This window comes from Astatotilapia calliptera, chromosome 11 (genome assembly GCF_900246225.1).
Source record: "Astatotilapia calliptera chromosome 11, fAstCal1.2, whole genome shotgun sequence".
NCBI lineage: Eukaryota > Metazoa > Chordata > Actinopteri > Cichliformes > Cichlidae > Astatotilapia > Astatotilapia calliptera.
In genome coordinates, this window is record NC_039312.1 from 31,313,747 (window position 1) to 31,339,784 (window position 26,038).

At 39.7% G+C, this 26,038-nt stretch overlaps 1 protein-coding gene across 8 annotated transcripts in view; it reads left to right on the forward strand.

Moving 5' to 3' along the window:
* The window catches only part of thsd7ab (thrombospondin, type I, domain containing 7Ab), a 209,664-nt gene that overhangs the window by 98,674 nt on the left and 84,952 nt on the right, over positions 1-26,038 (forward strand). For 2 of the 8 annotated variants that reach the window (XM_026184247.1, XM_026184246.1), the window contains exons 5-11: positions 4,264-4,332; positions 8,447-8,602; positions 11,212-11,415; positions 16,565-16,759; positions 17,132-17,170; positions 17,487-17,522; positions 21,171-21,417. In XM_026184247.1, the coding sequence (XP_026040032.1) occupies positions 4,264-4,332; positions 8,447-8,602; positions 11,212-11,415; positions 16,565-16,759; positions 17,132-17,170; positions 17,487-17,522; positions 21,171-21,417 (946 nt within the window). The remainder of the gene's footprint in view (positions 1-4,263; positions 4,333-8,446; positions 8,603-11,211; positions 11,416-16,564; positions 16,760-17,131; positions 17,171-17,486; positions 17,523-21,170; positions 21,418-26,038) is intronic. The other 6 variants (XM_026184253.1, XM_026184248.1, XM_026184250.1 and 3 more) reach the window with 3 other exon arrangements.

The following is a 26,038-nucleotide window of genomic DNA, read 5'->3' on the forward strand; positions in this document are numbered from 1 at the left end:
CTAGTACTGACCGCTTTTAATTGTGGTAGTATTTTGGTAGTATCACAGGACTGCATAGCCCTGTGAAACAGCTGAGTATACCCCAGATGCTAGCCTAAAACACTTGATTCACTAAGTTCCTGAGGAAGTGAGTAGGAGTGATTTATACATTTTCTATTAGATTTATACCCCAATAAACTAAAAGAGGTCGTACCACAAATACTATTTTTAAATAGACCTAGTTTGTTATTGGAGAACTGTATCATTAGCATGTTGTTACTAGCCCAATAGCAAGCCAACTAAAGTTAGATATATATAGTCAGTCCATTTTTATCAATTTGATTGGAATATATAATAATAAATGAAATAAGCTGTATTAAAAACTCAAAGAAAAACTGTTATGTTGAAATTTCAGAATAATTTATGAGCCCATTCCTGTTTTCAGACCTGCAGCTGGAAAGCTTTAAAAAACTATTCTGAACCAAATCATTGTTCTGTTTCATTTGTCAGTGATAGATTGTGCTAACACTGATGTATGCTTTGCAATATTTCATTATGGTTCCAATATTAGTCAAATTTATTTTAGGTAATGCTAAATTAAGTAAAGGGAAATTACTTGTAAAGGAAGCGATAGCAGCACAGATGCTTTAGCACTTTTTATTTTTCAGTGGTCGAATTGATCGGTGGTCCTTTGGCTCTCTGTGTGTCAGCTGTAATTAAAGAATAATGAGTCAGGTAGCCAAGATTAAATCCATCGACAGAAACTGTTCAAAATATAACCTGTGATGACAGAAATAATGTATAACCTTCCAGATGAAGTTCTGTTAGGTCTATTGAGAGGCTGTGAGGTACACGATGATACATCTGAGGTGTTCATAAACTCTGTTAAAGATTACGCTGCACAAGCATGTTGAGAGTGCTGCGAGAGAGACGTGCGTGACTTGTATGTGAGAAAGTGTGAACACAGACAAACATGTACAAAGTTCTTATCTTCTTGGTGCAGGATTTCTTCTCCCTCTTTTGGGGGGTAACCTCACAGCACACCACTGAGACAGAGAGGCAGACAGCAGCTCAGCGATGTTTGCTACAACCAGAGCTTGTCACGGGGCCGAGTGGCCTGTACTGAACAGGACTCAGGTGCAGAAACCCATAGCAGAGACAGCAGATGATGTAACAATTTATTAGGTTTAAGTGCAAAAAAGAAAACGTAGCAAAGACAAAAAAACCAATAAGACGTGGAGTTTGACGAGGCCTGGCCTGGGGAACGTGGCTAGGGCGAGGGAATGAGGCCTGAGATGCGGAGTGGAGCTGAGCAGGGAACAGTCACACTGAAGAGAGAAGATAGAGGAGTTAGGGAGGTAGTGGAGGCAGCTCTGAAGTGGCCAGTTGTAAGAGTAGCAATTCTTACTTGCAGTAGGGGACATGGAGTGTTGAGAGGGGGGTGATGAGAATCCAGGGGAGGCTGAGTGGCGTGGAAAGGCTGGCCTGAGATCTGGGGCTTCAGATGGAGTGTGATGGCAGGAGGGCAGGCAGGTGAGGCACAGAGAGATTTTCAGAATGATTGCTTGGTATCCTGAGTCCGGAGATGGAGCGTGAGCCAAGGTGAATACAGCAAATGTGTTGATGACAAACTGGCAGTGAATGAACATCAACGTGTGGTTTAAATCCCTCTGGCTTGATTGCCTGCAATAGGCTCCAGGTGTGCAGGAGCTGGAGTTGGCCCTGCCCAGGGGCGGATCCCAGGTCAGTTCAGGAGCCTTATGGAAATTCCAGCCACCCACCGCAGACCATGACAGAGCTCTCTTTCTCTACCGTCTCATGCATAAATATCACTGTGCTAAAGGGCTGAAGATGCCCTCAAGCCCTGATCTGAAATGAGCTTACTACCTCCTAAATCTTAACAGTAATCTTTATGGGGGAGAAGCATCGATCTGACCCCAGATCAGTATCTGGGGTCAGAAGTAAGTAATATCAGCTGAGCATGAGTAACTCTGGGTGTTGGTATGCTGAAGCATATACAAGGGTATGATGAAAAGACAGTTATTTTACAGTGTGCCTACAGTAATCTACAGTAGAAGTTTTTTACATTGAGAATACAATTATAATTCTAAGGGCTATAAATCATAAACATTACAGTGTTTCTACTATATGCTGTTTAAATCATTTACAACTGTATATATAAATACATTATATACATGTACTTGCACTTAATCACTCTAATCAGCCACTCAAATGGACAGTAAAGCAAATGCAATAATTAAGTGACTCTGAATATGGCATGGTTGTTGGCGCCAGATGGCCTGGTCCGAGTATTTCAGACACTGCTGATCTACTGGGATTTCCCACTATAGCCATCTTTAGAGTTTAAAGACAATGGTGACAATGGTCTGAAAAAGAGAAAATATCCAGGGAGCCACAGCTGTGTGGAAGAAAATGCCTTGTTGATGTCAGAGGCCAGGGTAGTCATTACAGACGAGGTCTTCCAAAGCAACATAAACATCTCTAAATGCACAACACATTGAACCTTGAAGCAGCAGAAGACCACACTGGATGCCACACCTGTCAACGAAGAACAAGAAAGGTCAGAACCTGGCACACTTTGGGCCCCTTAGTATCAACTGAGCATCTTTTAAACAGTCAAGATTACCTGGGTATTGTTGCTGACCTTAATCATCCTTTTATGACCACAGTGTATCCATTTTGTGATGGCTGCTTCCACCAGGATAACACATCATGTCACAAAACTCAAGTCATCTCAAACTGGTTTCTTTAATGTAAAGGCTAATTGTACTCAAGAATGTGCTTTACAGGAACCTGATCTCAGTCTAATAGAGCACCTTTGGGATGTTGTGAATGGAAGTTTGATTGTAGATTTGTTGGCTGCATAACAAATCTATAGCAACTGCACAATGCCATCATGTCAGAATGGATTAAAATCTCTGAGAATGTTTCCAGCACCTCGTTGAATCTGTGCCAAAAAGACATTTTTCCAGAATCGTGTTGCAGTACACAAATGTCTTTTTTTATTCACAATATAAGAATGTAAAAACAGAATTTTGTAAATTTATAGAGACTTGCATGTTAAATTGATTTGTTCTTCTTTTTACTGAACAAGTATTTAGGCCAAAATAAGTGACAGAAATGATCAATCTGAATCCCAAGAAAGTGATGAATATACACGACTTCTGCCACGCAATTTCTCATAAAAAGTGCAGAGAGGAGAAAAGGAAAGCTGCTGAAAATATTTCTAGACAAACACCATTTTATGCATTCACAGAGCAATTCTGTGCAGCATTTTCAGTTATAGCGTGGGCTGGCAGATGCAGTCAGCAACCTGCGGTGATCGTATCAAACGACAGGTTTTGGGTTTGGTCTGTATACAGACAGTGTAGCGTCAGAAACTGGCAACCCTGCTGTGACGACAAGACTCTCGGAAGCTGGGCAGAGTCACTGCATCTGGCTGAGTTTCTCAAACGCATAACTGCTGTTCAGTTTGTGCTAAAGGGACTAATTTCTGTTTTGTACACAATAAACAATGTGTTGTTTATATTTATGTGTCAGGTTGAAATACCTTAGCATGCATGTATATAAGATCATTAAGTGCCTGCTTATAGGGGATTTGATCACTAAGCTCTTTCTAGAATGTTGTTCTTTACCTTTCAATATAAAGTGCCTTGAAAGAACTATTGTTGTGATCTTTTGCTCATAAATTAAGCTTAAATGAACTTTTTTCCTGTCTGCAGTGAGCAAACAGGCATCAATTAGCTCTGTAGCTCGTGAAATCGATCTGCTGCTGTTTTCAAATACAGCCAAGAGCATTTCAGCAATTGCTTAACCGCTCCTTTAAATACACAGACAGGCTAAAAAGTCGCAGTGCATAATCACAGCTAATGTTTATTTTCACTTTCATTACCTAGTCTGCTGCCGTTAAGTTTGAAAAAAAGAAAAGTGTTTAAAAAAGTAATTTCTTTTCATGTGTCAACTTTCTTATCTAAGCTGATAAAATGGCATGCTCCTAGGGTCCACGTGGCTTTCCCTCTGATTTGGCCTTGTCGGAAGAAATGAACCATGCACAGCAATTATTTTATGCTTTCCACTCAAACCAAAGATTTGATCTGCATTTAATTGAACATGTTTGGGTTATGAGGCTCAGGTCTGCTGTTGTTGTTGCATTAGTTTCTGCCTGTCTCTGTTGTGCCGTTTCCCTCCCTCTGTTTCTTTGATAGTGCCTCTGTCTCCCCTGTGTGTGCGTAGCTAATAGCGCTATCTCCCTTGTAATTGCAGCGGGTCAGACCCAAAAACAGCAGAAGCCTAGTGTCCCCCCTCTTCTCTCCATCACCTTCCAGATTACAGGTAGGTGTTTTTAGTCATGCTGTCACAAAGCCCGTCTCCCCGATTTATGCGTCCCCCGCCTGCCTCACCCCTCCCTCCCTTCTGTCTTCTCCCCTCCTCCAATTGCTTTCATCCTTTTCATCTTTCCTTTTGGTTGTTTTTTCCATTTCCATTTCCTTTTGCCATGTTTCCTTTGCTTTTCCTCATGCATTTCCTGTCCTAACCTCTTGGTTAGTTTGTAACTTCTCCTCCATTCCTCTCCCTTCTCATTGCACCAACTCTTCTTGTCTTCTTTCTTGTCAATCTTTTGTTTCTTCTCTTTTTGCACTTGTTTCCTTTCCCATCATCCTACCCTCATCTACCTTCACTCCTCACCTCCTTTATTTGCCTTTTTTTGTTGTTTCATTTGGTTTTTATTCTTTCTCTGGCTCTTCTTTTTTCTGTTTCCTTTTCCGCTTTTCTTCTTCCTTGTTCTTTTTACAGTAGACTTTGCCCCAGCTGCTGTAATGCTTTAGATAATTTAGATAATCATAATCACGTTCAGTATACACGAGCCAGTTGTGCAGTTACAATCCCAAACTTTTGCTCTCTTGCCAGTTCTTAGTGTTGTTTTCAAGTAAAACAAAGGATGACTAGTTTTACACCAAAGTTCTGTTTTCTATTGGATAGAAGAATTAAAGCTTTGAAGGAACTGTAAGACAAACTTTGTTCCACTACAAACGGAATACGGATAGCAAGACGTTTTCCACCGCTGCAGACAGTAAGCCGCACTTGCAAGAGGGATTTTTTTTCTACCGTTGTCATTTTTGCACAATAGAGAAATGAACTCATTGGAGAGTACACCACAAAATGGACTAACAGAGAGTCAGGATATTCTCCAGGATATTTTCTCCCTTTTATAGAGAGGCTGATACACTGTCAGCCCCCAATTTAGTATTCACAAATGGACTGATGTTAAAAGATTGAAGAGAGTGTAGTTCTCCAATAAGATGTGGATTAACAGTGGCTCAGCAAACTCAGTATTTGACTTTCAGTGTATTTGTAAAAGGAATTAGACATTTTGCATTTCAAAAGGCCCTTCTGCCTTTCCCTGTACAGTTCTGAGGGATTTATGATTTGGCTGTCCTGCCTATGAGAGACTTTAAGCTTTAGATGTCTTGTAGGAACAGTTGGGATACAGGAAATAAAGTGCTTCAGGTTGAACATGAAGAAGAGGGTTTTTTTTGTTGTATGAATCGTTAAATATCTTCTTTTAAAAAACACACTCCAGTATTAATTACAATATTTCAAAAGTAGAGATCAATCCATACTCAGACTTTGTAGAGAAAAAGCTTCTGATATGTATTTTTCATCATCTTGTTTTCAACCAAGAATCAGTTTTCACAGAGAGCGGATTTTCTTATAGGGGCAAAATCTACTATAGCTGTACTTCCTATTACGACAGATGGTGCCAATTTATTCTCCTACAGCTTCACATTAAAACCAGACAAAGTCCGCCCACATTGTTACAGTTAATTTAAGTTCATGTATAATCATTTATATTTATGATATTGTATTGTGTATAACAACATGTAGTTAAACAGGGTTTTTATAGTTTCGTCTGTTGTATCCCCACAGTTCACCTCAAAACATTTAATTGCAATAAGTAGGAAATCTTAAATCAGACCCGGTCAACTTTTAGCTCATATTTTCATATTTATGTTTTAACCATTCATAATGGTCGCCTCACTATTTTAAACATTCATTCAGTACCTTTAGCTACTATTCAAATATCTCCCCCTGTATAGGCCACGTTTCAATTATTAAATTAAACAAAAATAACTGTAATAGTTAATCTTTCCAAGTAGTGAAGAAGTACCTTCTACAGTACTTGTCATTATTCCTGGGAATCAGTGTTTTATAGTTATCTTTATTAAAGCTATATAGCTCAAAAAATGGTGAAGTCAGAATTTTGCGCAGAATGAAATCTGATTTACAGGCTCAGCTTTGCAGGTTTTCTGAGTGTAGCTGCAGGAAGAGAGGTTCAGAAGTGTCCGTCAATGTGGGGAGCTTCAGGCAGAGGGTTGGACTCGTCTGCTCAGTGAGCCAGACTTCTTCTAATCAGGAAAACCTGGAAGCATGAAGCTGGTGTGCTGCTGGCTTCATGCTTTAAAGGGATGATTTAAAATTGTAGGCAACACACTTATTTTCTTTCTTTAAAAGTTACATGAAAAGATGAAGGCCAATCTCATATCTGTCTGGTAAATATGAAACTACAGGCAGCAGCTGGTTGGAGACGGGGAAAAACAGCTAGCCTGCTTCTCTCCATTACCTCCAAAGCTTATGTCTCATGTCATCAAGACAAATTGCCATTTTAACACTTGATTGGTTCAGCAAACCAACAATCAATCAGTCAACAAGGTGTAACGGGTTAATTAGCAAACTTAAAATGTTCTGTTACGGAGCCAAGCAGTTTGTTTACCTCTGGTTTCAGGCTTCATGCTAAGATAAGTTAACTGCAACATGAGTCAGGGCTTTAGTAGGATCACCTTTGATCTCTATTTTCTGTTTTGATTACATAGTTGTTCCATAAACAAAGTAGATATCAGTGTAGTGACTATCTGTCTTTCAAACATACAACACCTGTATGCTTTGCCATTTGACATGTCAGGAATGAACTATTGTTTTGGTTGTGCAGTCAACTGAAGGCTCTGTTGACAGCACATTTGCAGCTGGCATGCCACCTGCAAGCATCTTTTTTTATTTTCCACAGTCCAGTGAATGGTGTCTCAACTTACATGCAACATTCTTTTAAATTTTCTCTCAGAGAAGGGACTTTGGGTTCCCAAGTGCCTCTTCAGCTTGTTTGGCACCACGTAAGCATCAGTCAATTCTCCCAACACAGTGTGAGGGCTGTTGACACCCCTGTTCCGACTGAGGTCATTTGCAATAGTTTCTATGGACACAGAAAAAAAAGGGATCCATTTTTCGCACCATCTTCTCTGTTCTTCTTCACGTAATGTAGTTACTCCGGTTTGTCCACAGGCAAAAAAAGTGATTTTTTTTTCTCCCAGTTTTGCCAGTTTGCTTTTATTTTCTGAGGGAGCGGGAGTTGTAAAGATAAAAGCAGACCTTAAAGGCAACCAATCTAAATGCTGATGGTGTCATTGTTTGGAAAATACAGTCAGCAGTTGGTTTCACTTTCCTGGAAAAAAAACCTCTCCATTCCCTTTTTGCATCAGATTAAATGTATTACTTTCTGCTAAAACTGTGTAAACAATACAAATAGAAAATATGCAATTAAGCTGAAAAACCTTAAATTCTGCGTGTGGTCAGGCTTGTATCAAAAGTCCCCTTTCTCCTAGTCTCTTTGTTCATTTCCTGTCAGCCTCTAGTCTCACGAGGCTCAAAAGGGTGAAGGGAAAAAAAGAAAAATGTCTCTGAAAGCAGAAACATCCACTTTGAAATGACACTTGCACGATTTTGTGCATGAATAAATGCATTAACTTTGTATCTTCAGGAACTCCACACATCAGATTTATTTATCATGATGCAGATGTGTAGAAATGTATTCTGCACAGTTGTCACAGAGCTGTTTCTTGCACGGTGATAGCATCTCCTCTTTTCTTCCCCCCAGAGTTCAGACTGGCATGCATTTACCAGTGGTTTCGTGGAAAGAGCTTTTTTAGAATCCAGCATGGCATGACTAGGAGAAGTAGATGCCAAATTACACCTCATGGAATAAACATGAGCCAAGATATTGTCCGTGTTCTCTTACACCTTTAGTGTTGTATTGTTGCCTCCTCTTCCTATGTCTCCGTTGAGAGTCCGTGGGCAGGGCTCCATAATGTTTTATGCTGCTAGCAAGGCGTTGTACGAGATAATCATTGCTAATTTATCATTCTGACATGCTAACAGGGAGACGATAAACAAAACAAAGGGATAATAGTGTCTACTTCACAGGCATGTTTTGTTTTTTCACTGTGGCTCTCATCTACCCTCTGCAGGGATTTTATGCCAGGAATAAAAGCAAATAAGCATTTTTGCGTCCCTTGTTCCTGCTCCTTTCAATGCTGCTAAAGAAGAAAAATTCCTCAGAATTAGGCTCATTTTATCTGCTGCTTATTGTGTGTTTCCCTTTTGTTTATCTGCACAGCCTCCCGCCCAGTGGAAAACAAGCTGTGCGAAGGTCCAATCCCCAACAGATCCCAGCTGTGCCAAATCCCCTGTCCCATCGACTGTGAGGTATCACCATGGGGTGCCTGGGGGCCCTGCACCTTTGAAAACTGTGATGATCAGGCTGGAAAGAAAGGTACCTGAATGGTTGAAATATGTAATTCAGTCCAAACTATTATAGTCAAAAGGTGATTGCTATTTCTAACTGCACTCTATTACGTTTGGCACTGTGGCTCTGTTTTGCACCTCTCAATTGCTCTACGTTTGTGGATCTGCATACATGTAATGCATAAGCTGGGGGAGTAGCAGCAAGACTCCATGGCGTGCACAGAACAGATCGGCACTATGACATTCAATTCAGTTCCATTTATAGAGTGCCAAATCAAAACAACAGTTGCCTCAATGCCTTATATTGTAAGGTAAAGACCCAACATTAATACAAGTAAAACAGAGGAAAAACCCCAACAATTATATGAGCATCTATGAGCAAGCGCTTTGATAGTGGGATTTCAATCACCCTGCAGCCTAGACCCATTTCAGAGTAACTGAGTGAGGACTTAGGATCACCCGATCCAACCTTAACTATGTGCTTTATCAAAAAGGACAGTTTTAAGCCTAATCTTAAAAATAGAGATAGTCGCTGTCTCTCGATTCCATACTGCAAATGGAAGAAAGCAGTCCTACATATTTGTTTAATATGTGCATTGAAGGACATGTCCTGGTCAAAAATGACTCCTCACAGTGTTATTGGAGGGCAAGATAATGACTCCAGTCAGTTAATTTAGTCAGGAGTTGGGATGGAGGTGGGTTTCAAAGCAGGTTGCAGATTCGCCAGTCACATTTTTCCCTGGTGACCAACAGTTGCCAGGGAGTCTCCGAGCGGTCTCTAAGCCTGCGTGACTGAGGCCTCAAATAGGGTATCAGCTGAGCCTTCAGCTAATATGAGCTGCCATTATCAACTAAACTGTCTCTGTCTGCTCTAAGTACTATACTCAGTGTGTCACGTTTTAAGCATTATTATGCTTTATCGAAGCTGTTGTATTACACTGGTTTAAAATAATTACAGACACTATCTAAGACCGGCTGTTCAGTGTTTTTTCCTAAATACTCCCCCTTCTCGCCTCCATGTAGTCTTCATTATAGGAGATAAACAAGCCGAAAATAATTTGTCAGTCATCTGTCACCCTCTTGTGCTCCTGGCACCGAGATAAATTCTCACCCGATTCAATATTTTGTGCTGAAAATACAAGAACCTCTTAAATTATTCCTTGTTATTGTTTCTAATAATTATTGCTCAAAAACAATGAAAAAAGTGGCTGCTGTGTATTAAATGCTGCTTGTACACCATCCATCACGTTTGTTATCTTTTTGTACGAGGCCGTTATAATTAGAATGCTGTAGAATAATATGATTGAGCCTGAATGTGCTTAATGAATATGCAGTCTTTATATCGTTTTACATTAAAAAATATTCTTATATTGGTTTTCACCTTACCACATAGCTTCAGAGAATATTGCTGAATTTTTAATGACTGATTGTCTCCAGTAGTAGCAGGTCATCTTGTTACAGAATAGGTAAAAAGCATACAATTTCTAAGGAAACTACAGCAGCCTAATTACATTTTCAGTCTAAAATGTCCCTTTGTTGCATCAGAATATGGCAGTCTTTGTTCATAGTGTGAGTGAATAACAATGTTTATGCAAATATTGCACATAAGTATAAACTTAAGCAATGAAGTGAAATCATAAAGGTTTCTTATTGATGAGCCATATCAAGAAACGAACCATCAAACAAACATTTAAGTGCTCAGACTTTAGTAAAGTAAAATGTAATGTAAGATCTCACTATTTGTAAAATCCTACATTAATAATATTAAATTAATTAATAGCATAAATCATTTTATTTTTGCACTATTTTCAAGTGGCTTTATTTATTTTTAAGTGGATTAATGGTTCAAAAAGATGCTTACTTATGTTATACTGGAACTTGGTGCACACTCTCAGACTCCAGTGAACAGAAGGTTTTAACAGTATTTGGTTGGGAGTCAGAGATGACCATATAAGTAATATCTTGTCTCACTGATGTAGGAAGAAGACTGAGTGCTCAAAGAACTCTGAAACCTGACCTTTTGGCTTACAGGGATTACTTGCATATGCACAAATGTAATTTATTCAACTGTTCACCATGTTTTGTTAGAATATCCATCACTGTAACAGTTTTTATGAGACAGAAAGTAAGGAAAAACATGAAAGGCCCAGTTTAAACAGAGAAGTAGTTGGTCTACAGAGAAATACTTGCTGTATATATGATTGTTTTAGGGGTGTAGCTGGTCAGCGTGGAGCCTATTTAATTCATTTGTCTCCAACCTAAAAGGAGGCTTATTTATGCAAGGATTTAAAGATAAATCTGAGCGGTTGTGATATTATTTATAGTGTAGTTTAAAAAAGATAGAGAAAACCTCTAGAGGGGAAATTACATACATGTATTGCATGTGCTAACCAACTGCTATCAAACCCACCTGTGACAGATGAAACTAGACAATTTTTTAAAAAATATACAATGTGTATGATTAGAAAAAATTATCACATGATATAAATAAATACAATGCAATAAAATATAACTTTTAACATGTAGTGGAGTAAGATGAGGACTATTTTCCCCTTATGTATGTGGTTGTGTGAAAAAACTAAAGCCTGCTACACACACAAAAGTTTGTCAGTTGTGATAACTGTCTTTGCACTGCAGGTTTCAAACTGAGGAAACGACAGATTACAAACGAGCCAACGGGAGGTCCTGGAAACTGTCCACACCTTGTGGAGGCGGTGCCATGTGACGAGCCCACTTGTTACGACTGGCAGCTGATCAGTCTGAGTCCGTGCATTCCTGATGATGGGAAGCAGTGTGGCTCCGGCACCCAGATTGTGCAGGTCCAATGTGTCAACAGCAACGGTGAGCGAGGAATGTTTAATCCTAATGTGCCCCACATTTTCAAAATGAGCTGAGTCATTTGTTAAAAACTAACCATACTCTTGCTTACAGACAGTGTTTGTTGGCTGACATTGATGCTTGCTCCCTGCGCATCCTTGCATTTTGCTGCGTTTTCGACCCACCTTGATTTGCAATAAAAAGAAATTGCTGGTCTGACCTTGCATGAAAAATCCTATATTTTCAAGGTCACCTGTCCACCGACCCTGCAACTCTTGCAGCACAGCGCTGTACGTGAGGAGATTTCCACAACATGACTCCCAGTTGCCATTCGTCTTTGTGAGGAATGCTCTCCCTTGGCTCCCCTTCCCCCCTCTCCCTGTTAAAGCTCCTCTACTTCTCTACTTTAACGCTTCCTCGGTTCAGCGTTGCTACCTCTCTCCTGCCGTCTATCTCATTACAGTTTCCTCTCTGCACGCACAATTAAACCTTACTCGCTTTAAATCAAATCAATCCTCGAGCCCCAAGTCTTAGAGTATCTCGTGCCCTTTGCTACTCCCTGATTTTTACTGCTTCTCTTTATTACTGTAAATCTTTAATATTAAGGGTGACCGAGCAGAGATACTTTGTTGAGTTCCTCTTGCCTTCAGTATGACAAAATAAGTCACAACACACTATTGAGTTGGGGGGGTTGAGCTGCTGTGAGCTGTGCATCAAATGACATGGCATGTTTATTTAATCAGCACGTAAAGTTATACTGTGATGTTGTTCTGGGAATCTCATTCAGTTGCAAATCTACTCAGTAAATCTTGAATTTATGATGCAGTGCAGTGACTTTGTTCATGTTTTCCACACTAGAGAAGTTGATTTGTCCTTCTAACGTCTCCCACAAATCTCACTTCATGCATCAGCTGCAGGTGCTCAGTGAAGCTGGGCTGCTGGAAACTCTCCCCTGTACGGCCGGAGTACAGCAGAAACTCTGCACTGTTCTTTCACACCATGACTTTGGTTGATTGATCCCCGCTCACATTCACTCCCTCATCTGATGAAAATTGATTTGTTCTGTTTGGATTTTTTGCTCTGCTTTTCGCCTCAGAGATTTTTCACTGCAATGCTGGCTGTATTTTTTCTCGGAGTGTGTCCCAGCCATAAAAGAAAAGGCCACACAGCCAGGCCCCAGACAACAGACGAAGGTCGATACAAATGTTATTGAAACTGGCTATTGATATTCCCCATGCTGACTGCCTGCCCACTTAGACAGGGAGCTGTTTCTTCTCTGCATACTGAGCATGGAGGTGTTCCTCTCATAGTGGGTGTTCTGTTCATTCATGTTTCCTCTGTGCGAGTCTGAAAACTGCTGGGGTCCCTTGTCACTTCTTATTTTCATGCCTTCTTAGTTCAGTCATGATTGGTTCACTGCGTATCTGTCAAAGTGACATCTTAATGCAGAGTCAGGCCCAGTCTGACTTGTGAAGCCTCTCTTTTGCTTGAATTTTCAATTCACTCATTGAAAGGTTTACATTTGCTTGTGTGTGTGTGCTGCCGAAAGAGGAAAATATTCTCCGCCTGGTTCATGGCAACACATGAAGCGAACCAGACAAATGTGTGGGTTATTTTAATCCACTTAAGCGTGATACCAGCAGCTCATCAATAAACCATGAATAGTTGTGTAAAAATGTGGGAATTCCATGTGAATTTGCAGTTTCCATGTTCAGTGCCACTTTGTTTGGAGACGAGCCACAGTCAAGAGTGCATCAGTATGAATATTTTACAGCTAATCAATTTAAAAGAGTCATAATCATCTGTCATGTCAGTATAAGGAACATTAGTTTAGTTATAATCCACTGCCACATTAGGGAAATTCTCTGCAGAAAGAAGATATGCTGATGTGACACATCTGCATTTAAAATGTTGTTGTTACTATTAGTGTCATTATTATAAGAATTGCTATAACAACCATTTTAGCACATTTCCCCCTCCCTCTCTTTGGGTCATCTGTCTTCTAATAAGCAGCCCCTCGTTAATAGAAGGTTTGAACAGCATACACCCCGATGACTCTCATGTTACACAGCATTTAAATTAGTTTGCCATTGTTTTAAAATGTTTTTAATTTTTGGTGAGGGAAATTTTTGGACTTATGGATTGCACCCGTACACTACAGATTCAAGCTTACTAGAATTTGCTTCTAACTTCACCCTCTTGTACGAACATGATTACTTCTGGCTCCATTTATACCGGTTACCAAAGTGATAACATTGTAGCTTCAAGCTTAGTCCATCTGTTATATGCAGTCTGTTTGGTGGTTTAGACTTCTGCAGTGTAACTTTATGCAACTATATTTATTGCTCAACTTTTTTGAGGTCTTTATACATTTTCCATCATTCATGTTGATAGCTTCAACAATCTCCCTACAGGAATTTGTTGGCATTTGTGAGTTTTTATATTGATATTGTGACTATTATTCCCGATAATGAGTCGATGAGATGATGTGATGCTTCTCTCACTGATAAATTCAAAAACTGAGTATAAACATTGGCCTTGAACAAGTCGATCACAGTAGTTGCAGATGCGTCCATTTATTATTTGACCTTTGGCTAAGTTTAATTTAAGAATCCACATTAGTAATATTTTATCCATTAGATGAAACAGTGAAAAGAATAATAGTCCCTCTTTAACTGTTGCAACCTGTGTGCTTTTTATCAGATATGACAGATTTATTGCCATTAGTTCACAGGACTTTAGAAAAAAAAAGTTTAATTTCAGTTCTCAAGCAGCACAGTCATATTAATAATTTGTGCACGCCCAACCATTATAAACTAATGTTTCATAACCATAATCATAACACCCAAAGCAAAGCTGTGGCTGCAGCCACAGTGATCGCTATGTCACCGCATGGCTGCAATCATAATCTCAGCTACTGCCTGTCTCAATCAGCCTCAGCAGCATTCAGTGAGAGAGCTGGGAGAGCTCCTCTATTTATCTTTCTAACTGCAGTAGTACAGAGTGTGTCCACAACCAGCGCAGTCTAATACTTAACATAGTTTTACAATACAAAGTTGTCTTTTTGCATAGGTTAGATTGCAAGATTAGATTATTATGAGGTAAAACAAAAGTAAAATTTTACACAGTTATCCCTCTGAAGGCTGACATTGGGCCCCAAAAACGACAGACCTTATATGTGGGACAAGCCACAAATTTTTGAAACCAAAAATGTGATTGTTAATAATACATTGTGTTTAATAAGCATATCTTATTTGGGGCTCAGTAGAATTTACTGTATGTATGAATAGACATACAGCAAAATAGATCATGCATAAGACTTGAATGTATGAGTAAAGTACAGTAACTGTGACATTTTAAGCTACTTATGTACAGTATTTGATTCAATCTGCTCTCCGGGCTTTTCCTGTTTAAAATCTTTTGTCTTTTCTTGTCTTCGCATTACACAAAAACAATTAAACAAAACCAAGTTTATGCTGCCACTTGAGAGAACAAGCGTGACTCAAAAATCTAAAGTGGGCCGTGTGCTTGACATTGTGCCATCAATTAAGACACATCTGTTCACTTTCTCAGCACTTCCCTCCGCCTCTGTGCTGAAATGTGACGGGTAACAATGAAATTCTTGCAATGAATGTTTTCTGATTTTTTTCAACAATGATAATCAGACTTTTAGAGCAAAATCAGAAAATTACTTGTGTTTGTGTTTCAGGTCTTTATCTGGTTTATATTTCTCTATTTAAACTTTAATCAGTTTTTAATGTTCTTGTTTTGAGTCACTTTATATATTCACTTTTAGACATTTTCTTTGATAAAATGGCCAACACAAGTGTTTAATTACTGCATATACTGCAAAGCAACAGGATTTAATTGGGATGTTGATGGTAAGATAAACTGGGAATGCTTGCCCTTTATTACCTCAAGCAGGACGGTCATATGTGCTGCTTGAGAACTGAAATTAAACATAGGTAATACTAATGGGGCTATAGCTGTAATGTTATAGTTTCATGTGTAATATGGAGGTGAAATAATGAGTGAACAACTGTTTGCACGCAGAACCTGTTGAAATTTTCAGATGGTAGATTCTGAGTATTCCACTATACTGAGAAAGACATATCGAATAAACTGAACCACCTGTTGCACCTTTCAGCAGACAACTTTTGTTGAAATGAATACTGTTACGGCCCTAGCAGGGCCTCCTCCTGAAGTTGCCTGTGTGGGCATGTCCTACCAGCTGTCCTGCCTTAGGTAACCACCTTTTTCTTTTGTACAGCTGACTCACATCAGCAATTAAAGGTATTTAAGGGCAGAGAAAGGTGAGCTCTGGGCCAGTGCCATGTGAATGGTTGCAGCTACTGAGCTGTGTGTGTTCGGCTCCTACTTGGTGGAGAGGAGTGTGTTTGGCAATTTATCCTTCTCTGGCTTACTTCTCAGTTTAATTGACCAACGTTTGAGTTTTGTTTCTTTAAATGGTGATAGCGGCTTGTCCGTCTCTTTTAGTTAGTACTAATAGAAACTTTAATAAAACTCTTTAATTTAACCATCTTGCCTCTGTCTCCTTTTTCTGACCCGGACACATTTTGTTACTTCCCCCTCATCGCCTAGACCCCTTTTAGGGGAACGTTACAAGTGGGGGCTCGTCCGGGATTTGAACCCGGGACCTCTCGCAATACAAAATGACCATTGGGACTTAGAAACACACAAATGGGAGTTTTGAATGTATTGTAATTGCCAATAACATCTGGAATTTATTTAAAGCACTTGTTCAGCTGGTTTCTGTATGATCAAATAGATCAAATCATAGATCAGATCTGGCAAATAGAAATGTCTTGTGATTCTTATTACAGAATACCCCTACTAGGTGCAATCAAGGTGACTCAGCCTGTGTGTATAGTTAGATAGATACCCACTGCAGAAGTGCATATACTCTGAATTGACCTGTAACGCTGAAAGTGGTCCAGATGTGCACAAGCAAAAAGCCTTGAAGGAAAGATCAGCCAAGTATAACTCTGTAACTTTATAAGAAGAGTTGCGTAATTTTATGATCAGTGATTATCATAAGCAGATTAAAACACTATTATCCTATTTTTTGGGATTACCAAGTGATCACCCCAGCCTCTCGACAAGCGGCCATTTATGGGCTTTTGACCATGTTGTATGTTCTCTTTTGCTTCAGGAGAGAAGGTGGAAAGAAATCTCTGCACGTCTAACCCAACTCCAGAACCTGTGCCCTGTGAGGTGCCTTGCTCAAGAGACTGTGTGCTCAGTGACTGGACGTCCTGGTCCACTTGCTCTCAGACATGCTCAAGCAAGACCATTGAGGGCAAGCAAATGAGGACCCGCTCTATTCTGGCCTACAATGCTGGGGAAGGTGAGTCTGGACCCGCCAACAATCGACTGTTCATGGTATATGGAAATATATGGAGATGAGGCCTGAATATTGGCTTAGTCACAGCCTTTCAAGTCGTCCTTTGCTGTCACTCTTCGAATGTCTGGATTTCACAGTTCTTTGCATGTGCATTTGTCCTTATCTCAAACAGTCTGCTTATCTGTCCTGGTGATTATTTCTGTTGGTCTGTCTCCTCGCCTGACACTCACTTTTTTATCTCGCTCTAAGATCATTTCTCTGCATATGCTTATTCTCTCTCTGGTTTTAAATTTCTAAGAGCGTCCTCCGTGTTTGTTTGTCGTCCTTTTTGTCACGTCTCTGAATGTTTTATCTGGGTGTGTGTTTTCCTCACAGTCACTGCAATGGTTGTGGCGTGGATCACTGTGATGGAGGGTAACATTTGAAAACACATTTTGATGGTAGCTCTTGTATCCCTCTAGCTATGTGTCTACATGCAGAAAAATTAAAATTGTTAGTTTGTTTTGAGCTTTAAAAAATGTGTACATTACCATAACAGCTTTAGGGTAGCTTATAATTGATTTTGAATTTATTCAGCCAGTTGTAATTCAGTCAAGCCTTGTTAGTGTTAGCCATGTGTGAAATGGGTGAACTCTGTTAGCAGTTTTCAGTTGTTCTGCTGTAGTATTAGCTCATCTAGTGCAGACCTCACCTGCCACATTAACATTTCTGACGTCTGTATTTATCAAAGGTCTTTCACAGGTGCCGAAGTTTCCAGAACTTTATGGTAAATATTTGACTCTAGGCAGACTGGATAAACTGTAGTTGTAGAGTTGTAGTTTAGATTAGCTTTAAACCCCTACTGTACTGTGACACAGTTTTATGAACACACAACAATACCAGAAATCTGGACGCTTTCTCTCCATCACAAGTTTCCCCCCCGGAGCAGATTATCTGATTAGAATTTGCTCCTTGGCAGATTTTTTTTCTTAACCCATGTGTTACATATTAATGAAATATTGAGGGAAAAAATGGTTGGAACTAAAGAACTGCTCAAACCTTAGGACACAGGGCTCTAATAATATGCATCCACCAATGTTTGCATAGAATTCTGTGCTAATTTTAATAAGCTTAATTAATGACCTATTTAGCATAACTGCTTACATTTAATTCTGTGGTGATTATGGTGGGACTGTGGAAAGCCCAAGTGGCTCTTACTGTTTTATAGTCATCAGTTGAATCACATTCAAGGTGCATGCTAAGTGGCAGTTTCTCCAGCAAATTATAGTTTGTCTTGCAAACATGAGTGCATTTAAATAACTGATGGAAAGGTGTCAGAAAATACGCAAAAAATGATGAAAAAACAACATTTGACTCTACCTGTCTAATAAATACCCAGTAACGACATGTCCCACATTCAGTTAGGTTCATAAATCTTTGGGAAAAGACATGATTTTGCCTCTCTACACCACAATACTGGATTTTAAATTAATCAATATGTGATTAAATCACAAGTATTACATGGATTACAGACATTGTTCTACATAGTCTGATTGTACATATGTGGTGATTCTGTAAACAATTAACAGCAATGTTTTTGCTAAATCCCTTGAATTAAAGCTAAAAGACTGCACTTAAATCACATATTACTTGAATTATAAACCGCTGTGTTGGTGTGCAGAGCCAAAACTTTGTCTTTGTCTAGCAATTTATGGACCAAACTGTATATGCACCATTATTTGTCACTGCATCATGTGAGATGTGTTTCCTTTAAACTGCCTCACATTTCCCCCGTTGTCCAGCAAAACAACATTTTCTAGGTCACTGTTCAGCCACAGCTGAGGCTCATTTGCAATACCATGTCAGGCCAGTGTCGAGTTTAGCATTGCCCCATTGTTAGTCAGCTAAGGTGGCATGGCGCAGTCAGCAGAAAGGAAGTCATGCTCAGGGGCTATTAGGCTGGGATTTGTCAGAGTTGGCAGTCTGTGATTCAGACCCGACTGTGTGTACACCGCTACTCATTTAGGAGCTGGCTTTCTTTCAACTCCGGCAGAGAAATACAGGTGTGAAGAATTCGCAGTGCTGCAATGCCCCTCAATCTTTCCTGAAAGCCCTAAGTGTCTGCAATTACTCTGAAACAGAGATGGCTCTCTCAGCCCATCGATCCAACAACTGACTGACTGCTGCCTTACAAGAGAAAGGAAAGGGACATGGGCAAAGAGGGGGCATAGCGATGGCAATAGTTAAAGGTATTAAACACTAAAGTAGTGGACTAAGGAGCTTGGAAAGAAAAGCATCTGGACTTTGAGTTGCTTGAAGACGTTTCACCTCTCATCCAAGAAGCTTCTTCAGTTCTAAGGTCAATTGGTAGGGAGTCCCAGATTTAAGCCTAGTGGGAGTTTCACCCCAAAGGGGGACAAAGGACCCCCTGATGATCATCTACCTAATCACATGAGCCAAGGTGTGAAAGTGGGTGTGGGTCCCAATCAGCCAGGGTTTCGGGTGAGTTCATTGTGAAACCTGGCCCCACCTTATCATGCAAATTCCTGAGGTCAGATGACCCAGAATGTGAGTGGGCGTTAAGACGTCTGGGAAGGGATCTCAGAACTGGATTATAGATGGCAGACAGTTGGTGTCGTAAACCACCGCTTCTGTTTAAAGATGGTCGCTCACAGTGGCTTCTTTCACTCCTTTTTCAAACCATCTGTCATCTCTGTCCAAAATGTGAACGTTGGCATCCTCGAAAGAGTGACCTTTGTCCTTTAGATACAGATGAACTGCTGAGTCTTGTCCCGTGGAGGTGGCTCTTAAGTAGTGCATTAAAGCTGGACTTATGTCTTGCAGTAGTATACACAAACATCTAAACTCCTCTTGTAGACATAATAAATTGCCAAAGGTTAAAACCTAAATCCTGAATAAGCCCTGATAAAGCCAGACCAAAACAGCATTTGTAACATTAACATTCAACAGGGTAGGACCTGCAAGTATTTTTTTTGGTAAATAATGGTTGTTTTTAACATTGGCAACCCAAGATATGTAGTAGTAATTTAAAGACTCTCCACCATTTGACCTTAGAACTGAAGAAGCTTCTCGGATGAGAGGTGAAACGTCTTCAAGCAACTTAAAGAAGTCCAGACGTTTTTCTTTGCAAGCTCCTTTGACTACGATGACCTGGATGACTGAGAACCTTCACAGACATAATTTAAAGACATGTTTTTTTTTAAAAATCACTATTTTTCCACGACATGCCAGCAAACATGGTAACTTTTCAGCCTTGTAGCTTTCACCAAAGCACGTTTTGTAAGATGTTGCTCATAACTAAACAGATGTTTTTAAGGACTATTATTCATTTCTGGTCAGCTACATAAAAATCACACACGTCTCATTCAAACATTAGAGATTTTCCAGGGCTATCTTTGGAGGCTTTTTGGAAAAAGTAAAATCAAAATAAAAAGTTTAGGCTCCCTCTTTAAAGGAAACCCCTGATACCCAAAGGCAGCAAGAGAAGAGAACTGATCATGCTGTCAGTAAAAACAAAATGCCAGATACATCTATATTATGCATTATTCTGTTTTAATGAAAATTGGGTGGAAAAGCAAGCAAAAAAAAAGATGCAGTGATATTTTGAGCCATAAGTGCAGTGCCTGAAATAAGACAGATGCATATAAATCAACCAACATAAGCCTCAGCGTTTAGCCTCGGGGGAAACAAATTCTTGCACCTTTCTTGAGACTTGAAACTGGCTCATTTACAGTTTCTCTTCTAGCTTTTTATTCAGCAATTCTCACCTCCGAGGTGCAAGAAAAAGATTTTTGATTATTAGGTTGTCACAAGGTATTAGAGGCTGTTTAGATATCTAGATATCTAAATATTAAACTGACATTGAATGAGAGACTGGGTTAGAAGTTTTATATTGTTTGGTCCCACAAGAATAAAACTTTCCTTCACTAACAAAACCTTTTTTTTTTTTACTGTCAGCGGTTACATGTGAGGTGTAAAGTGTTTTGTAACAGGCTTAAAAAAGAACTTTTCACCTTTCATTTTTTAACCAAACTGATCCTTTTTTTTTTTTTTACTCCATCATCACCCGACCAGATTTATCCTAGAAAATACCTACAGAGAGGAAACAGCTCCATGACTGTCTCATGCTTGAGAGTGTATGCAAATAACGATCTGAGGCTGGTAATTCTAATTTTAAACATTGTCAGTCTGCTATTTGGTGCTTTGCAGCCTAATCCGTGTAAAGTAGTTTTACCTGAACTTTTACACTGAAAACAGTGACTATAGTAGTGCTGGGTGATTCTCTTAATTAGCATTACATGATGTGTTTTAATCAGCTGTGAAAACAGAGTACAGGAATGACTACTCCTGTTTTACCTCCTCACATGAGAACACTTTTAGAATTGCTGTCCTCACTGTGTTTTGGTATTCTCAGGTGGCGCCCTCTGCCCGAACAGCAGCGCCCTTCAGGAGGTTCGGAACTGTAACGAACACCCCTGCACAGTTTATCACTGGCAGACGGGGCCCTGGGGCCCTTGCACTGAAGACCCCTCCACCTCCTCCTTCAACACTTCTGTGGGGGTCCCGCCCAACAGTGACGGCGAGGTTCCCTGCTCCATGGGAATGCAGACTCGCAAGGTCATCTGTGTCCGAGTGAATGTGGGCCAGGTGCCACCCAAGAAGTAAGCTATGTTTCTGCTTTCTTTGAACACTTGTTTATGTTGGCTTTTAACCAGCGTATAGCCATTTAAATCCTGCTACAGAACACTGATTGCTTATTTCCTGCCTCTCTGATTTGTAGCTGTATATAACTGTGAAATCAACTCCTGGAGTGCTGTGTTGTGATGAAAATTGCTAAGTTCTCAGACCTAAAATCCACTTGCTTTGAACAGTATTTCACAATCATGTGCTATCGAAGATAGAAGAGGAGGTGTGTGTTTCCATTTCAAACGGATCTGTATGGCAGCTGATTTGACTGATTTGGACACTTTTCACATTCAAAAGGAAGAAACTAATCAGTGAAATCTGTAGCAGCTTTGAGGAAAAGACGACAGCGAGAGCTCTGCTTGTCTTTTGATGAGTGAAATGATGTGTTAAAGAACCCCTTGTGTTTTGGGTTGTTGCTTAATGAACACAGAAATACAGTGAAAATGAAATTTTAAAAAGCCCATCTTACATGCTCGGTCAAACAGTGATGTACGAGCATTTGTTTTGGTGTGTAATGGAGTATCCAGGACATTGAGTAAATTATTTGTATCTGTTTATTTTAAAGGACGTCAACGGTTAACTGTACATTTCAAAACAGAGACTGAAAGTCGATGACATTAAAAACACAAAGGAGAAGTCAGAAAGCAAGAGATGAACGAGAGAGACAGCAGTGGGTGGGGAGCAAAGTGAAATAACGAGACGCTGAGCAGACTCTACGTGAAGTTAACTCCCAATTCCTATCTCCCCTTTGCAGGCATCCACAGATAAATAAATAATCTCTGTCCCTGAAAGTCTAATTAACCCTGCCGTTTTGGGCGCTGGTAATTTCTCATTGATGATAATGACAGTAATTAAATGGGATTGATACTTTAAGGCAATTTAATCATGGGGGAGATGAGAGACAAGATGTTTGTGGTTAGCTCTGAAGACCACACCACATGAGGCGAATTCAAAACACAGAAGCGTTTACTTTAACATCCGCCAAAAAGTTCATCTCTAGTCTGGTGTCAGTTGTGCTTGGCTGATTCACATGACAACAAAAGATAAAGGAGTTGATCTGCGTTTGTTGCGTTTTGCAGAAAATAAATCCAAGGCAAATTGATTTCGGCCCTGCAAAAATAAAAACAAAAGGTCTCCTAATGTGTGTTCTCTTATGTTAAATTAGTTCCTTTTGTTTCTCGCTATAATTCAGGACCAGAAAATCCCCAAGCGTAGTTATCACTGAGGAGAGGATGGCAACATCAATTATTTAAAGGGTCGGCGCGTGTTGAGCATGTTACAAGGGAAATGTGATTCATGGAGAACAACACAGGATGAAATGAAGATTAATGTCCAGTTCAGCGGTGGCTGCTGGAGCAGCTGACCCAGTCAGTGAAGCTGCAGAACAGGGGTCAAGATCCTGGAAGTCTTTTATCGTGTGTAGTTTAAATCTACACTCCTGGCAAAGCTGGAGCAACAGATAAACACAGGCTCAGTGGCTTGGAGAGTGGGAGGTGCAAATGTGTCAAGGGTAATGGCTCTGAGTCTCTGACAGAAAGAGGTTTCAGTCAATTTGTTTCCATTATCTTTGTTTTTACTGCTCAATAACTTTGTATAATCAACTGTAATTTGCAACAAGGGCAAAAGAGCAGCATGTAATAGTGTCACTAGCAGAAACTGAAAAGAAGATATTGAAAGGGGACTCCTACTGTCCCTCTTAGAAGGAGGTTATTGCTGCTAACCTCAGCTGAGCCTGTTTGAGGTTTTGAATAATGAAAGTCACACAGGCACCTTAAATAGGTCCAAAGAGTTGTTTGACATTTTCAACCTTCAATGGAGATTGGTTTTTCTGTGACTTAGTAATTGAATTATTTTGGTGATGCTGAGTTCTGTGTGGTAACAAGCTTTAAAACAAGAGTCGCCCTTCAGGTAGTAAAGCACATCCACACCCATGTAACAGGAGGTCTGTCATGCTCATAGTCTTTATATACTCAAAGGATTATTGTTGCTGTAATTCCTTTTTTATTTCATTTTATTTTATTATGGAGAACAATGACAAGACATTTCAACTGTTTATAAAGCAGCTGGGATGAAAATGAGTACTCATCAAGTTTGAGGCCATGATTCTCAGTTGGATCAGGGGTGGAGTGCCTAATCTCAGCTGGAGAGGAGTTGCTACATCAAGTGGTGGAACTCAAGTAGCCTATATCGGGGTCTTTTCTATTTTTGAGTGGGAGATTGAGAGACCGATTCAGGTAGCACCTGTCGAGAGGTGGAAGCTGTACCATCTGTTGTGGTGAGAACAGGTCTATAAAAATCAGAAATCTTTACTTGATTCAACCTGATCTCAAGTTCAGTGTCGTCTCACAGGGCTTCCAGAATACTTGTTTTACTTGTTTTTGACTTCCTGGAAGTCCACGTCAGACCATTTGAACTTGACAGTGAGCAAAAATGAAAGTTTCTTTCAAACTGTTCTGAATTTTATGTGGAGGATCATCACTGGTAATGAATTGGAACTCCAGCTACAGCAGCATGCTTCTTTTCAACAGTTTCAAGTTGAAGAGTACATGTTTTTCAAGCCGTACAGCAGCATGGCAGGTGAGGAGCGAGGCTGGGAGAATTCTCACTGTTTCTTTGTTTTGCTTTGGGGTTTTTTTGGCTGTACAAACCTGAGGTTTCTGGAAATGCAGGAAGATCTTTTTGGGTACTAAAGAACAGCCTTTGATACACTGGCGTTGTTCCAGTAACTATTTCAGAGGCCAAAGTAAAAAGGAATACTGTAATGGGACCAGACTGAGAAATCTGAAAATATCAGCTGTGCCAAAAACAATGCAGGAGAAAAATACGTTGAATGTTAAATCAAGTAAGCAGCGACCTGATTGACAGGCGTCTCTTACAGAATGAGGGTGGTTAATGTTTGTCAGACATAAACCATTTATGTAAAAAGAAATTACAAAACCAGAATAAGAGTGTGGACAAAACAGAAATATTGTATTTTCCAAGGGTTTTTTTCATTTTTGTTTGTCTTTTCTTGAAGAGCATTTTTATGATTAATTTGATGAAATACATTCAAACTGAAAAGGAAAGGCGGGAACTGGAATATGTATAGCAGCCAGCTGTCCCTATTCTTCTCAGACCAGCCAGTTAGGGAAAGAGAAAATATGGTGGGTATAAAAATTTTTTACTTCTGTACCCGACCTACTTCAGGCTAATGTCTGGTTGCAAGAAAATCAGATGGATGAAATGAGTGTCAGGATTACTCAGCAGTGAGAAATCTCAGACTGTGCAGAACTTTTTGTAAATGACTGAAGATGAAAATAATCATATTTTGACCATAGTGGATCTGATCGAAATGTATTCGCAGCTGACAAAACACAGCCCCTGCTGCAGAACAGAGGCTGTGTTTTGTCAACATAACAAACAACACTAAAAAGGAGACCTGAAATCTAGAGCCAGAATAAACATTTGTAAATGGCCTGTACTGTGTGGACTTAAAAGTGCATACAAACACAATTGTTGTTGTCTTTGTTGTTGTTGTTTTTAATTTATCAGAAAGACCAGATTTTCCATTAGATAATGGGATTATTGGATGAAACTTTTCTGGCATCCATCTCCAACTCACAGCCTCTTAAAAGGGATGTGACTTGCAGTTGTGTTTAATGGGTTGTACCTCGGAAAAAGTGTGTGCATCATCACTGCTTGAGTTTCTGTCTGCCTGGGGGCAAAAACAGAGTGACAGATACTGAGAGTGCTGTCAAACAGAAGTCTCTCCACAGATTGTGAGACGGCTTTTCACGGTTATGGAAGAAGTTAGCCTTCAGGGCTGGCAGAAACCTTTCCTGCTAGAAAGCATTCTTGGAAAACGTCTTCTTGGTTCGTACTAGAAACACAGGAAACGCACATGCGTAAGCCTTGGTGACTTTTGTTAACCTTACAAATGTGTGGCAGGATATTTGGTGGAAAATAAGTGAAAATAATTCAATTAATAATACACATAACATGAACCCCAGTCCCGTGTATAAATCTTTCCACATACTAGCTCTGAAAAGTCGTTGTGCCTTTCCCATTTTCCCCGCTAGCTGTTTCCACCTCTCATCATTGAAGTGTCATGCTGTCCATGGTGCTGAAGACATTTTCTGATCTCCTGTATATATGTGTGATGCAAAGTAGCTCCCCTGAATTTGACCACATTTTTGTTTTATTCTCTCTCGTTTTTGGTGCATTGGTGCAGTTTTAATACTGAAAAAATAATATTAAGTATATCAAATGTTATTGATCCTCAAAGTTAGGTATAGAAAAATGGTTCTGAGCCAAAATGCTTATTTGATTTGAGCTTTTAAGAGTCTGTATATATGTTTTTCTATTTCTCTGTGCCAAATTTAGACCCACTCCTATGTATGTCAAGGACTTGCAACTCAGAGAGTTTTCATAGTGAAGATAGAATTTTACATGAGGTAAATAAATACACTCAAGTTATTGCACAAAAAAATCAACAAATTCTAAAAGACGCTCATCGAAAAACGTTCATGATTAGTTTTGACAGAAATACACTGATGGCAGAGTAAATGCATGGATTGGATTAAGTTTAGCAGACCTTAAGATGATCTCTGCCCTTGG